The sequence below is a fragment of the Eucalyptus grandis genome, chromosome 10, assembly GCF_016545825.1.
Source record: "Eucalyptus grandis isolate ANBG69807.140 chromosome 10, ASM1654582v1, whole genome shotgun sequence".
Classification (NCBI taxonomy): domain Eukaryota; kingdom Viridiplantae; phylum Streptophyta; class Magnoliopsida; order Myrtales; family Myrtaceae; genus Eucalyptus; species Eucalyptus grandis.
In genome coordinates this window covers 25014765-25030267 of record NC_052621.1, presented here as the reverse complement: position 1 = coordinate 25030267, position 15503 = coordinate 25014765, and the positions used below count along the sequence as shown (strand labels likewise).

Here is a 15503-nt window from a genome sequence, read left to right as displayed (position 1 = left end):
ATGCAGAACAATTATTAAGTACACTTAACCACTGGGGTTCGCCCTAGGTGGCTACTCTTCCAACTTGGAAGGGGGAGTGAGGGTTGAAATCCCCATCTTCTCGAGGAGGATTGTGGTGGGGACGATTTCATTTCGGGAAATGGGTTTTCGACTCGCGCCTACACTAAGGCGAGGCAAAAGTACAGTGAGTGTTAAGTAGGATTAGAGTGAGAGACCGACAAAAATAAAATTATTGACTACACTTATATACTAAAAAGTTATACTTTTGAAAGATTTATCGCATCATATGCAAGGAGAATATAAGTGCATTGGAATTTTAAAATTTCTTTAATTGGTTATTCGTTAGATATTTTTCGAGCGATGGGCAATGTGGTCTTGCATAAGTTTTATGTGCTCATTTCATATTCCAAGGGCACGAGTGTAAATATTCAATTCCTTGGAAACTCGTAAAACACTTTATAAGCTCGTGAATACAATGTAGTTTTATAATTCTCAATCCACTTGTCTTGACTTTTTGATGCTTTCTCTTTTCTGAATTCCTATATTAAAAAATGTCACGACACACGAAAATTTAAAAATTTTACAATTACGCGAGAAAGATTTAAAGTACACGGACAATACTTAGAAGAGCAAAGCCAGACCTACTAAATTCGACAAGTGGGCCATGCTTAAGAACCGATAACGGCAATTCCACGCATCACTCGAATTGACTTTACAAATCAATTTCAGTAACCCTAGCATGATTCAACTTAGACACACCCCCACAAAAGCAATCATGTCACAATCTGGATTTCAAATGCGTTCATGATTAATAAGCAAAGATAGCAAGTCATGCCACAGGTACAAAACTTCTAATCCAAGAAAGCAGCACTTCCACAGCACGGCGGTTGTGTAACATTTCAGATATGGCCCCGTCATTAAATAATAAAAGGTGGTCATAGCAAAGTGTAAAATTACTTTACGCGTAAAAAATTCGTTAAAAGAGAGGGAGAGAGAGAGATCACAACGTATATTTTTTATTTACCTTAAAATGTCAGAAAAAAAAAAGAAGAAGAAAACAGAACGTGAATTTTTTTTTTTTAAAATTTTTTTTTTTCTGGGTGGGTGTGCGGGGGAAGAAGAGTGACCGAGGAGGCGGGTATGGGGAAGCCCCCAGGCGTCGTGCGGAGTTCCAAGGAGAAAAAGCCAAGGGAAAGCAGTTGGTCATCATGAGGGTGGGGGGCCCACTCTTTTTCGTTTTCATACGCATTTTTTGGCCTTTTGCCTTTTTCCCGCTTTTGTTTTGGGGGATACAGGTTGGGTTTGGTTGTGCGATTTCATTGGCTGTCCTCTCGTGTCATTACTCAAAAAGGGCACCGCACACAACGAGGCCTCGCCAACTCGCGACGCCCGCGCGTGCAACGCACTTCCGATTTACTCCGTATTATTATCTATTCTCTCTCTTTCCTTCCTTCCTATGGAGAAAACATCGCAAGAAAAAAGTTTATGCTCGCCGCGATATATTCATACGATATTATAAATCTCAAACTTATATCTACATGATATATTTATCCCAAGCTTTTTCCCCAACATAAAAAATCTTAAACTTATACTTGTATAACACATCCAAACAAAAATCAGATTCGTGAAATATATTTAACTTCCGTCAATTCCATTAATGAATACCGTTAAAAATCTTATGTGGCTACCTGCATGGATGGTGGAATACAAATGACGTTAATGCTTCAACTCATTATATGTTTTTTCTTGTTTTCTTTTTCCTTTTCTTTTTAATTTCCTCATTTGTTTTTTCTTCCTTGGTTTGGCAATAGTAAGAACGGTGGCCATGGAGATGGTAAGGGTGGCAGCGGCAGTGATAAAGCCGAAGGAGGAAGGAAAAAAATCTTTGCAGATTGTAAATGTAGCACAAATCTAAGCTTAGGATTCATTATATCATTAAAAAAAATTAAAATAGATGTGCCACGCGAATACAAATTAGGGTAAATTTATTACACAAGTACACATTTGAGGTTTTCGATTTCAAATTTTTTTTTTTTTAATAGATGTGTTTGTGTCATAGTAGGCATAATTTTGGGTTGTTAATAGCTTTTACCCTTTTTTTCTTTATTGTAATGGTATTAAATACTCGAAATATCATCGTAAAACACCAAAATATTATCATCCATCATCATTATAAAAGAATTTTTCATGCAAAGTTCAGATACTTGCCTAGTCCAAAGATCATTTGTATGTCAATCGTTTCATTGGTTAATAAGTCTCATTATTGATGCTACGGGATTTAAAGAAATTAGCGTGGATAGCCACGACCAAAGCAAACGCTATCGTGTTCTAGCGGACAAGTTGAGAGAAGGCTACCTGCTTGTAGTGGTATCGAATCCGAGAAAGGGATGCCGAGTTATATATATACCTCTGATGCCACATCCCTTGAATATGAATATTTGTAAGTTTGTAACAAGTAAACTAAATCCCAAGAGAACTCAATCTGGCATGGCGACTTCTTAAGCCTTGTGAATGTGAACGAGCCGCGATTAGAGTAGATAATTTTGTGCCAATAGCGAGCTTGAACAGGATTGCCTACCTATATTTTTTTATTTTTATTTTTGTATTGGTACAATTTCATATTGAGAGCGTATGTTTTCGCCTTTGAAAGACTACGGAAGGAAAATGAAGATATTAGTTAGAATAAAGCAATCTTAACTTTCATATGTATCTTATCTATCAAATTTTCAAAATTTCTTGTCACGCAATATATTTTCATATTTATTTTGACAATTTTTGGCATCTCTTTTGAACTTTTTCCTCAAGGACTTTGCAAGCCCGACAATCGGATTCTTATATGGTGCTAAGCGTCTCAATTTTTTCCTTGGATCATAGTAATATTCACATTTAAAATCCAAATAAAATTCCATTTATTTTTAAAATAATGAAGAATCTCTTTTGACCTTTTACTGTTCACGTAATTAATGGGATGGGATGGCGATGCTCGTTCGCGCGCTTGCACATGGCACGACTCAGCCTTATTTTCCGGCAGCACTTCAAAAGCTCTTAAGACTTGTTTAATAACATTTTTGTTCTGAAAATAATTTTTCTTCTAATTTCTTAAAATAATTTTTAATTAAAATAATATATTTGGTAACTACAAGAAATTTCTTTTCTCGGAATATAAAAAAGAATAAGAATGCCCACATATTTTTGCTTCTTTTAATTTTTTATAATTTTTGTAATTTTTCTTTTTCTCCTCTTTTTTCCTTTTTATTTGCCACCCACAAATCATCGGCCAAACGGCGGCAGTGGTGGCTAGCGATGTGTGGGGGCGATAGACGGCTAGGGGTGAGGGGCGGTGAGAAATAAGAAGAAAAGAAAAAACTTATTTGTAGAAATTATTTATAATAACAAGAAGTTACGTTTTTATTTTACTTTTTATTTACATTTCAAATTTATTCATGGCTACTATTCTATTCTGGAAAATAAAAAATTAGTTGAAGTTACAAAACACATTTCTATTTTTTTTATTCCACGCAACAAAAGAACAAAAAACAAAGAATTTGGAACATTAACAAATAGACCCCTAGCTTTAGAACAATAGAAAATTTAAAAGTCTTCAAAAGCATTTATTTTTTGATTTTTTTAAAATATTAACTGTACACAAAACGAAGATTCTTAATTATACCTAAAAAGAAAAAAAAATAAAGATTGTCGACCATATAACTCCTCTGCCCTTGGGTATGAAATTCCTCTAAAATCAACCTGGGACCAGCGTGGGATGAGAGAAGATTACTAGCTTAAGAATCCAATTGATTTGTTTATATCTCATCGATGACGTGCGAACTAAATTAAGTCACATTCGTCCATAAATTTAATAAAATTGTGGGGTTTACAAGATGTTTTATATTCCTTCTCGACTTTTATTATCACGCTTCTAGAACACAAATTACCTGAATCATTCGATTCTCAAGGCAAATGATATATATATGTCAGATGAATCTCTAGCCGCCGAAATTGCATAAGAATCTACTTTTGGTTCCACAAATCACAATTTGATGTGCGTTTATCGGTTCAAGCCATTCAAATTTAATATACCTCATCAATGACGTGTGAACTAAACTAAGTCACATTAAGCCCATAAATTTATTAAATTTATGGGATTCATAGGATGTTTTATATCCCTTCTCAACTTTTGCTATCATACTTCTAGAACACTAGTTACTTGAACCGTTTGATTACCGAGGCGAATAATACATATATGTTAGGTGAATCTCCAATAGCTGAAATCACATGAGAATCTACTTTTGGTTTGACAACTCATAATTCAATATGCATCTATCAGTTTAAGCCATTCAAATGCTACCCATTTAATAGAGCAACTTGCGTTATTTTTATGATGTGTGCCATATATGTAAAGAATTAGGATTTATATTGTCATGTAATACCTATGCTGAGGAAAATGCATGGAATCCTCATATGCATTCAAATTTACAATTTCCTTTTATAAATCATAAATCTTCCTCAACGTTCAATACATATAACATTTTCTACGAAATTTATAATGCCTTCATATAAAATACTGATTTTAGGTAATATTTATTGAATTTCACGATGGGAATCTCGATTTATGATTAATCCATTTAAAAACTTCAATTCGCGATTTATAATAACCGTGTTCTCGATAACCAAAAAAAAAAATTCCTCTACAATTGTGCAACTTTTTTTCAAATAATTAAAAAAAAAAAAAAAAAAAGAGCGAGAAGCAGAAGCAGAGGAGTAGGCAGTGGGCTCTAGGGCTAGCCTATAAGCCTAGCCAGGGGAGTCTCTCTTTAAAACTCGTCGCCATTTTAGCGCATTATCTTCTACAGCCGCGCCCCATGTTGCGAATCCGACGTGTGCGCCACTCATTGGCTGGACCGAGCGCTTTTCGGGCCCCTCCCATCCCCCGCCAGCCAGGGGTAATTTGCAACCGCATCTTGCCGCCGTGCAAGGCCAATGACGCGCGCCCACGTGTCGGCACCTGCGCTCCGCGATTCGATCCGAACTCCTCCCGTGGCGGCCCCCTCCTCTCCCCCTCAAAACCCGACGAAAATAATGTGGAGCGGTGGGGCCCGCGCCTCCACCACCGAGCCTGGTGAATCCCAGCCGTCGATGCGGAAGCCGAGTCTTTTCGGCGGGTTGATCGGGAGCGGTTGGATCGGAGGGAGTACCGTATTGCCTCCTCCAATGATGTGATCATTACCAAACCCCCCCTCCAAAAAAAAGATAAAGAAGAAGATTAATTAAGGACATCATTAGAAAAACAGATTTTTAAGAAAATGGTCGGAATAGAATAAGAGGACATGCTAATCTGGTCGGTAATTAAAGTGGGGCACCTTAAGAAATGGAATGAAGGTGGGACTTTCTGATCCACAATTTTTATTTTTTTTTCGTTTCGTGAAAACGGTACGGACAGATGATGAGATTGGGGAGGGGGGAAGGTGTTTTTTTTGTTCTTTTGATACAAATTTATATTTTTTGGGGAATTAGTTGGAATGGGTTCTGCGTTGCTTTTGCTACCCCCAGCCCCCCGTTGACTAGTGTTCAGCTCCATCATTGCTTGGTGCCCCTTTATTTTTTTTTTTTTTTTGGGAAGCGATAGTAGATGTATTAAATATTTTATTCCATTTGTTTACTGAAAATTAACGAATCGAAAGACATTTTCTTTAACATCGAGTTGAATTATGTGATGCGTTGACGTGCTTGGTACTGCTCGCTAGGTTTTAATCTGCATCTTATCTAATCTATAAGACCAGTGAAGATATTTCATGTGGGCTTGAATTTTATATAATTAAAGTGAGATTTCTTGTTATTAAAAATATCAATGTGAAAGGAGATGGCACGGCGGTTCCTTCGAAAAGTCAAGAAATAGTTTAATGACAATTCTAAAAGACACCATGTTTAACATTAGTTGCGGTCATAAGCCTCTGCTTCAGACTTCAAATAGCTTTTTAATGTGGCTATTGAATTAGATGTGTAGCTGACCTTTGGGTTCAATCCAAAGCTTGAGTCCGGACTGACTCGTAAATTGGAACATATGCTTTATGTGATGGAAGCACTGAGAACCAGTTAGGCTCGACCTTACGGTTCAATGCATCCCGTGGTAGTCTCTATCAATTATAGTCTCTTCCGGAATGGTGGGCCGCGTGTCCTTTGTCAATGATTTGAAAAGTACTTGTTGGCATGGATAGGTGACATGGGAAGTTTTCTTTCTTTCTTTAAGTAGAATACATGCAAGGACATTATTGACGAACCAACCCAATTCATAAGGGCTAGATCGCAAGCCCGCTCTCTCATCCGATGTGAGGACTTCAGGTGTTATAATCCAATTGTTGCTTATGTTCAACATGTACTTATATGCAATGTTTTATATAACAATCTGGTACCGCATTCATATCATCTTTATTGATAGACTCATGGTACACAATTTTCGCTTTTGTTATAGTAATTGCTATAGTGCTACAATAAAGAATAGTAACTGATATAATACTGAATAGTAACTCAATCGAATACTCGTATAGATCTTACAAGAGTTTTGAAATTTGTAAATCTACACCACTTGAAATGGCCCTAAAGATATGTGGGTATAGCATTTTTAAAGTTTGACCATGAAACAAGAAACATCAATCAACTCATCACCTTAACAAATATCCTGTTAAAAAGCATAATCGAGATACTCATTCAAACAACTAAATAGAGAAAATATTTCGATCTTTTCGATACGGTGATCATGATTATATTTTCTCTAATTGATATCTTGAAAATCAAGCTAATTCTTCATCCCGTATACTTAACAACAAGTGGTCTCGAGGTGTCGTGCATCAAGAACAATATGAACGATCTCTTTAAGTTCGGATGCGGTCCACCTCATTAAATTAGAGAGGTGTTGGAATATAAATACAAAATGGGCCTGTGCAATAATTAAAATGGAGGGCAAAAAAAAAAAGGGGGGGTGATGGAACAGAGAGTGTTGTGATTATAATAAGAGGGAACTTTTTCCGCAAAGTGCAGTATCCCATCCCCTCCAATCACGACTCACCACCTTCAGCTTCAGCATTACCCTCTCTCCTTCTCCCTCTCCCCTTCTCCCCCACAGATATTGGCAGAGCTTTCAGATTCAACCCCTGAAGCTTAGCGGAAGCCTCTGGTTTTTTCAGCTCGGTGTTGGAGTTTTGACATCCATCCCTGGTCTCTTTCTTCTCTTTTCCTTGTTGCTCAGTCCTCAAGGAAAGGAAGAAAGAAACCCATCATTTCCCCCCTCCTTCTCTCTCTCTCTCTCTCTCTCTCTCTCTATCGTGTTATCTTCTCGTTTCGCATGAATTCAGAGGACCCTCGTCGCGAGGCTCTCTGGCTTTCGCTCTCCGAGCTTTCCCTTTTGCTGCAAGTGAGTTCGTGAGTTCGTTGACGTCTGATAGGGCCGCTCTGCATAGTTTTTTCTTGGTTTCGTTTTCGTTTCAGGGTCTCTGCTTCTTGCTTCTTCTTCTTTTGATACGTTGCATTCTTGTTTCTAGTTGCGTTGGGTGGTTTGTTGGGTTTAGATCTCGAGGGTCGTCGCAATTCATGTTGGTGTTTTCGGATCATACTGTGATTTGTTGCTTATGTTTTGTGAGGCTTGCCTTTGTTATATTGGGATAAAAAGTCGGTTCTTTATGGGATTCCTAAGGCTATGGTTGCACAGAGGAAAAGGAGTATTCTGATTCCTTTCAAGATGCTTGGTGATTTAACACGGACATCTTTGTGGTGAACCCGAAGCTCTCCGCATTTCCCATTCGAGCGCCCCCCTTTACTTTGTTCTCTCTCCCCCTCTCTCTCGCCATCGAAATCGAAGAGCCGCCTCTCTCTCTCTCTCTCTCTTTTCCAAGAAGATCGAGAATTTGGTCACCCTTCAGCATCTGACTTAAGTTTAGTCTGAAGGAGGGGTTGCGTGATTCCCATGTGATGAAGTGGGAAACGGGAGTTCCCTTACCACCATGTGCATCGAGTGCGAATTGGTTTTTCAACGAGGAGGGAAGGACCGCGAAATGGACTCCTGCCGAGAACAAAATGTTCGAAAAAGCGCTGGCGGTGCACGATCAGGACACGCCGGATCGGTGGGATAGGGTCGCCTCGATGATCCCTGGGAAGACGGTGGAGGATGTGGTTGGCACTATCAGGATTTGGAAGTTGATGAGCAATATAGAAGCAGGGCTCATCCCGATCCCTGGCTATAGCACTACAGCGCCCTTCACATTGGAGTGGGCGAATGGCCATGGATATGATGGGTTCAAACAGTCTTATGGGCTTGGTGGGAAGAGATCATCATCGATTCGGCCTCCCGAACAAGAGAGAGAAGAAAGGGGTTCCTTGGACCGAGGAAGAGCACAAGTAAGATATGAAGTTTTCTTTATTGCACTTGCTCTGAGTTGATCTCCAATGATCTCATTCACTGTCTGCTGGATGAGCTTAATGTGTCAGTAATATAAGCAGGATGAACAAGGTTAAGTGATCTAAGAATAGGGTTGTCTTAGAATTTTAATTTAGGAGGACCTTAGTCTTGCAAATTCAGTGGCTTTTAGACGAGGGCAGTTGTTTGCTTTAATGCTCGATACGTCTGTTTATGTTTACTGATGGACCTATTTTGCAAATTTCTCTCAGGCTCTTTTTGATGGGTCTAAAAAAATATGGGAAAGGTGATTGGAGAAACATCTCCAGGAACTTCGTGATCACGAGAACACCGACGCAAGTAGCTAGCCACGCACAGAAATACTTCATCAGACAACTTTCAGGTGGAAAAGATAAGAGAAGGGCCAGCATCCACGATATCACAACTGTGAATCTCACAGAGACTAGAACTCCTTCACCAGATGATAAAAGGCCGCCTTCGCCAGATCCTTCATCCATGGTGGCTCGGCATCCAACTCCCGTCACAGCACCCAGGACTCCTTTTCTCTGGAATCAGCCTAGCAATGGAGGGTCCATGACCTTCCATGCGACACAAGGATATGTCCATGTGCCCACATTTCGGTGTGAACTCTTTTGGGCTTAAATTCCAAGGGCAGAATACTCACAGAGGGACTTTCATTCAGAACCCGGTTTTCATATGCAAGCTGGACAGAGTTATCCTCATGGATGAGGCTGCTTCATCCCTGTTTTCCTTAGCTCCAAGCATCTTTTGTTTCTATCTTTTTGAAGTTTAGTGGAGTAGCTATGGTTGTGCTTTTGTCATGGCTTCTGTGAATATGTCTACTAGAAGAATTTGAGTTAGTTCATCAGTATCTAAACCCAGGACACAGGAGAACAAGATCGTGTTTCTTTTGGAAGCCATAAATCTAGTGTATAGATTCTCAGAGCTGGATTTTTTCCTTTAGTGAGAATCTCCACCTTCGTTTGAGTATTGTGGTGTTCTGCCTATGCAAACAAAGTTCTACATTGAAAGCTGTGGAAGAACATGAAGAGGGCAGTATCGATAGGGCGTATATGTGGTCTCTCCTTTGACTGAATTATCTAATTTATCGTTTTTGAGCAAATATTGCCTTACACCCAGAAAGAGGCGAGCAAAGCTCTTTCCTTTTGGTATTCTCTTTAATTTGATACCTCAAGTTTTCCCGTCAAGTTAAGATTGCGATTCTGGATAATGAATGCATCCTGAGAATGGTATCAAGACGACTTCAATGGAGAATGGAATAAAGGCACTGGCCTAAGTAAGCATATTCAATCCCTAGTTGAAGGCTTAGCATAAAACGTAAGTGTCGTGGCTTGATGCAAGGAAAGACTGTCAAAAGGAAGGGGCTTGTTTTGTTTTGTTTTTGCGTGCAGGAATGAGTACGTTGGAGACCGAAATTTGGCTCAGCCATTGGAGTTCTTCGCTTTTTCATCTCATGTAATCTGGAAAACAGGGGAATATCAATGACTGAATTCACTTTCAGATATGATTGGAGAATGTTTTTCCTATGTTTATCATTTTCTTTATGAATTTGAAGCAAATGGCCAGAATGAAATTTCGTGATTTTTAAGTAGCGACCGAATTTGAAATTGCGGCTGCACCTTGGTTTGATCCTCTGGCTCTAATAGATCTCATGAAATTTGCTTGTTCTGAAAACTTTTTAATGATGAGACCATGTTTCAGATGCTGAATTACTGAGGGTAGTAATAGAAGAGCAGTTGCACAAAATTGCCACATGTTCCCTCCCCTTCTTAGTTGCCTACTTTCCTCCTTCTCTTCCGCGTCTTTTAGACTGTTCCACTACTCCGAATGAAATAACAGCAAAAGAAATGCCCTATTAGACTTGACCGGACCATCAAACGCTTTTTAGTTGAAGCTGACTCTTCGTTCCACTAACTGAGGCATCATATGCTTCAAACCCCTCTTTCTCCATGAGATCTCTCTCACGAGATCCGGCTCTAAATGAAAAAGAAGATCCCCTCCTAGGACTCTGTTTGAATAATTAGAGTTAGAAACATGTCCTTGAAAAGTTAAAAGATTCAATTTAGATCACAGTATTCTCGATAATGTCGATCTGGTGGTTTATTCTTTGCCACAACAACAGCTCCTAATATTCCTCCCTCCATTATTTGATCATCAATGGTGGCAAGACCATTCTGAGGGGTATGAGACCTGTTTCTGCAAGTCCACGGAATCATCATACACGCGCGATTCTAATTGTACGGCGCCAATGGGATGTCAATCATCGAATGTGAAGCTCTTGACTTGTGACCCTTCAATGGAGACAGACTCATGTAGCTTTTTTGTTAGGTGGAGGAAAGGGTGCTTTTATCTTTTCTTAATCAGTGTGGTTTGGAATTTTTTTAGTTGCCGATGGGGTTTGAGATTCTCTTTTCGGTGGATAAATTCCATTGACCTAAGTTTTCTTTTCTGTTGTCTTAGTGCAAGGATCTATATTTTAATCGACCACTATGTTGAACTAATAATTTAGTTAATAATCTAATCAGATGAAAAAACAATGGACTGTTTACTGCTAACTACGGTTGAGCTCAGGTGATAGCAGTTGAGCACCGTCAACTGATCTGGTCCTCCGTTGCGCATGCATTCATACAGACTCGAACTCTGCAAACAGTATGTTAAACTAGGAGAAGAAAACAAATACTTCAGCAACCATGTGAGGACAGGTTGTTTACATATTCAAAGAAACTCCATTGGTTGCTCTTGGATTTAATAATCTAGCCCTTTATGTCTGCATAAGCTCCTAAATACCTGTTTCTTCTTATCAGGCCTGTTTTGAGGATGCCTTCTTTTGATAGTACCTAACAAATGTTGAGACTAAAAAGCAAAAATTTCCTTCATTGATTGTGGAGAATAAGGTGATCTGTTTGCTTGTTCTTGTTTTCATTTCTACCTTTTCATTTAACTCTTTGTGTGTGTTTTTTGGTGTGTTAGGTTGAAGTTGGGAGATTTTTCTGATCAAGAGCACAGAAAAGAATGAAAGATTGGAAGATGACAAGTTGTACAAAGCAGCAGGTCCATCTCTTAGGTTCTTTTCTCTTGTTGCTTTGCTCATATTGTTTGTTGGCAGCATCCATTTGGTAGCAATTATCGCAAGAACAGCTACTAAAGCAGCGCCCATGTCCCGCGCACGGTGTATTACAAGAGCGCCACTTAAGGCAAATGAAATCGAGGAAACATGAATAAATGGCCGTCCCATTTAGCTTTAAGGCGGTACATGACAAAAGAAATCACCATCCCTTTTCAAAAGGCGAAGCCCTCTATTTGCAAGTTGCATGTGGAGGCATCTTTGGCCACTTTATCCTTGTTACGTCTAGATTCAATTATATCGGAATTTTTCACACTTTCGGTCCATCTTGTTTTGTCCATGTCTGATAAATATTCTGATTCTTCCCTTTAATTTACCAGCGAAATTATTCATAAGAAAACATGGTTGTTTGTGCTTGAATAAGGCCTTTTCATAAGATTACACTGGAATGACGAGGAAGTTTGCCACCTACTTCTAAAACTACGTTCATTTAAGTTTTGCAAACATGTTGATTCTCATTGTAATCTGGTTTCCTGTTCTTAATTTACCATTTGACAGTAGACACGGCGCATATCTACAGCTACATAAGTAACTCTAACATTGTGTATGAGATGAAGTAGACCATCTTGTGATAAGTGAGGTTTTGAATAGAACTTAGAACTAGAAGTAAGCAATCAATGAGATGAGGTGGAGAGAGTGAAGCTTGATTCTGTATGAGGCTTCTCTGGCCCATGAAGATCTGAGAATAAATCTTCCGTGGGGCCTCACTTTCCCCAGTTATGATAATTCAGAGACTGATAAAGCAGAAGATGTACTAAAAGGCTTAATTATACACCAATTGGAAATGCCATTTAAGCTCTAGAAAAGGATTTTATACCTTGTAATTGTATAGGACAGTAGCACAGTGAGACAGGAACACGACACCTCTTGCCAAGAAAAAGATGCAGAATTGACAGAGACACAAAATTGAATGGTACACCTTTTCGAACCCTACCGCTAGATTGATACAGAAACCTTATTTGGCAGGGTCTTAGCATCCACATTTATCAGACATGGGGAAAGTGTGGCATTTTATTGCTGATATAATTTGATTAAGGGGCAGTGAAAATGGTATCAGCGGTAAAACAAACAAGACAAGTTGTATGGAAGGGAGTAATACGTTCATGGACTTTTTCTTACCTTTTCTTTCCTTGGCATTCCAGTCTCTCTTTAATCGAGCCCCACCATCAAAACAGTTAAGCAAGGCCATGTTGCACATTGGTAAGAGTCATCATTAGCTTCTGCTAGAAACTTAAGAAAGATGAAGCCATGGTGATTGACTCTGCCTTTCAACTCAAAATACCAAGAAACATACAATTTGCCATTTCGCTTCCTTGAGACCACAAGCTACTAGAGAGCAGTACATCTCTTCCACTCATAGTCTTTGAGATTGTGCAAGGGAAACAGTAGTCTTTAGAACAAGAGCCATGTTGGTCACTATTCTCAGCGTCTGAGCTTGTCAAAGCTGTTCAAGGCGACAATTCAGAATGTAGTTTTTGTACTTGGGGAAGAAATACCGATGTACAAATCCTATTAAGCTTAAGAAGGTGCAAAATGAATTCACTGAACAGCGTCCTAATTGTTTAGCATGAATGGACTGAATGTGTTCTCATTGCATCTAAAAATCCCGTTAAGTCGTACTGAATAGTGCAAATGTGGGCATGCGAGTAGAGGGTATATACAACCAAAGGAACTCATATAAACCAACTATATCCTTACATTGACAGAGATTGATCAGAAATTGGTTCCATGAGCTTCACTAGGTTGGTGAAAAGAACAACCCTGTTGTATATACAGGCTGATGCCTTTGATATTGTCTTGCTAGTACATCTGGATAAACCACATTTTGTATTTATTTATCTTGTTCTTTGCCTGCTCTAACTAATCTCTCAGAACTACGCCGAGTGTACAGTGCTGGAAACTATTGGAAATTAGAGAAACAATTAAATGACCGCTGTAAGAACATTGGAGTTCTATTGGGTGATCAGCCAATTAATGTTCCCCAGAACTAGTTTCAACTGGTTGGGAGATGCCTTCAGCATCGGCTGATCTTGACTGTCATTGTGAAAAATGGTGATTTACCGTTCAACTAACTCCACAAAGTTTCGTATATTTGTGTTGATGCTGAGATTTTGTTCCTCAAGAATTCATCCATGTATCTTTGAACTAGTGCTAAAAATAGATGTCTCGGTCCTGAAGACAATACTTCAACTTTCTCCACTGGCTTTCGACTTCTCAGTTTCTTCCTCAGTGCTTTCACTCGAGTCTCTATCTCCTCGTGTGCCATTGGCTTCTTCCTTTGTGCTTTTGCTGGAGTCTATATCTCCTTGTGTGCCATCGACTTCTTGCTTTATGCTTTCCCTCGAGTCTATGTTTCCTTGTGTGCCATTGGCTGCTTCCTTTGTGCTTTCGCGGAGTCTATATCTCCTTGTGTGCCATTGACTTCTTCCTTTGTGCCTTCGCCGGAGTCTATATATCCTCGTGTGCCATTGGCTTCTTCCTTTGTGCTTTTGCCGGAGTCTATATCTCCTGGTGTGCCATTGGCTTCTTCCTTCGTGCTTTCGCCGGAGTCTATATCTCCTGGTGTGCCATTGGCTTCTTCCTTCGTGCTTTCCCTGGAGTCTATATATGCTTGCGTGCCACTGGCTTCTTCCTTTGTGCTTTCGCTGGAGTCTATATCTCCTTGTGTGCCATTGGCTTCTTCCTTTGTGCTTTCGTTGGAGTCTGAATCTCCTTGTGTGCCATTGTCTTCTTGCTTTGTGCTTTCCCCGGAGTCTATATTTCCTTGTGTGCCATTGGCTTCTTCCTTTGTGCTTTCCCCGGAGTCTATATCTCCTTGTGTGCCATTGGCTTCTTCCTTTGTGCTTTTGCCGGAGTCCATATATCCTTGTGTGCTGTTGGCTTCTTCCTTTGTGCTTTTGCTGGAGTCTATATCTCCTTGTGTGCCATTGGCTTCTTCCTTTGTGCTTTCGCTGGAGTCTACATCTCCTTGTGTGCCATTGGCTTCTTCCTTTGTGCTTTCACTGGAGTCTACATCTCCTTGTGTGCCATTGGCTTCTTCCTTTGTGCTTTCCCCAGAGTCTATATATCCTCGTGTGCCATTGGCTTCTTTCTTCGTGCTTTCCATGGAGTTTATATCTCCGTGTGTGCCATCGGCTTCCCCAGTTGACTTCTCAAGAAGATTAATCGATTCCTGTTACATGTAAGCAATATATTCATACATCAGATTTTTTCGATAGGTGCACTTAAATACTCGGAAAAGAAAATCATCCAAATGGATTCTCAAGTCATATCAGAAATGCCAGTGGTGGTGATCACTACCTCCTCTATCACTTTAGTGTTGGACTACTATATTGGACTTCCGATCTATTTTGACAATTGATACTTTAGAAATTTGGAGATAGTTTTGAACATTTTGTGAACTTCTGTGTCAGTTTATCTCGACAAGCTTCTAGTTCTAGGTCACATGACATGAAAATCACACGCTTTCAGCTTGTATATAAGAGCTATGATGCTAAGCTCTGTCGTTATGTTAGTCCACAGTTGATAGGAAAAGCGCAACAGACTTAGCACCACAAACAGAACATCAATATCAATTGGGCAGAAGAAGAAATTGTGGTCATTGATTATAGGGATCATGCATCTCTTTACGCCCACAAATATCTTCAATTGATTCAAACAGTCTTTACAGTCTTTACAGCCTAGGAACTTGATTACCTGAATATGTTGTTTTAGAAATAACTATTTTATATGGCACAATCTAATAAAACTACCGACCTCTGCCTTCTGGGATTGCCTCTCTTCGGCTTGATGGGGCACCAAATTCTGTGCCAGTGGCGTTGATTCTAGGTATTTAGCTTCTGGCGGATAATCAGACCCCACTGTATGGTTTTTATCATCAGAATCCGATATATCTGGACCTTCTGCCGTTGCTGTGACTTTCAGGCATGTGGTTGTGGAAACTCTGTCAGC

The 15503-nt window shown here is 39.5% G+C and overlaps 2 protein-coding genes across 2 annotated transcripts; one reads left to right on the top strand and one right to left on the bottom strand.

Annotated features, from left to right (window-relative positions):
- The first annotated feature begins 7021 nt into the window (after window positions 1-7021).
- Window positions 7022-9540, top strand: LOC104422407 (transcription factor DIVARICATA). Its single transcript, XM_010034724.3, is given in 4 exon segments — window positions 7022-8352; window positions 8354-8388; window positions 8659-9000; window positions 9002-9540. Coding segments are annotated over 4 exon segments (966 nt in total). The 5' UTR covers window positions 7022-7962; the 3' UTR covers window positions 9201-9540.
- Window positions 9541-13899: 4359 nt separating this feature from the next.
- LOC120288777 (dentin sialophosphoprotein-like) lies at window positions 13900-15503 on the bottom strand. Its single transcript, XM_039302931.1, has 2 exons — window positions 15309-15503; window positions 13900-14724 (listed from the first exon to the last, which is right to left on the bottom strand). The coding sequence occupies exon 2, from the start codon at window positions 14656-14658 to the stop codon at window positions 13900-13902; it is 759 nt and encodes a 252-aa protein (XP_039158865.1). The 5' UTR covers window positions 14659-14724; window positions 15309-15503.

Excerpts from the sequence above, each read along its gene's own strand:
- LOC120288777 (XM_039302931.1), bottom strand. The coding sequence starts at position 14,658 with ATGGAAAGCACGAAGAAAGAAGCCAATGGCACACGAGGATATATAGAC.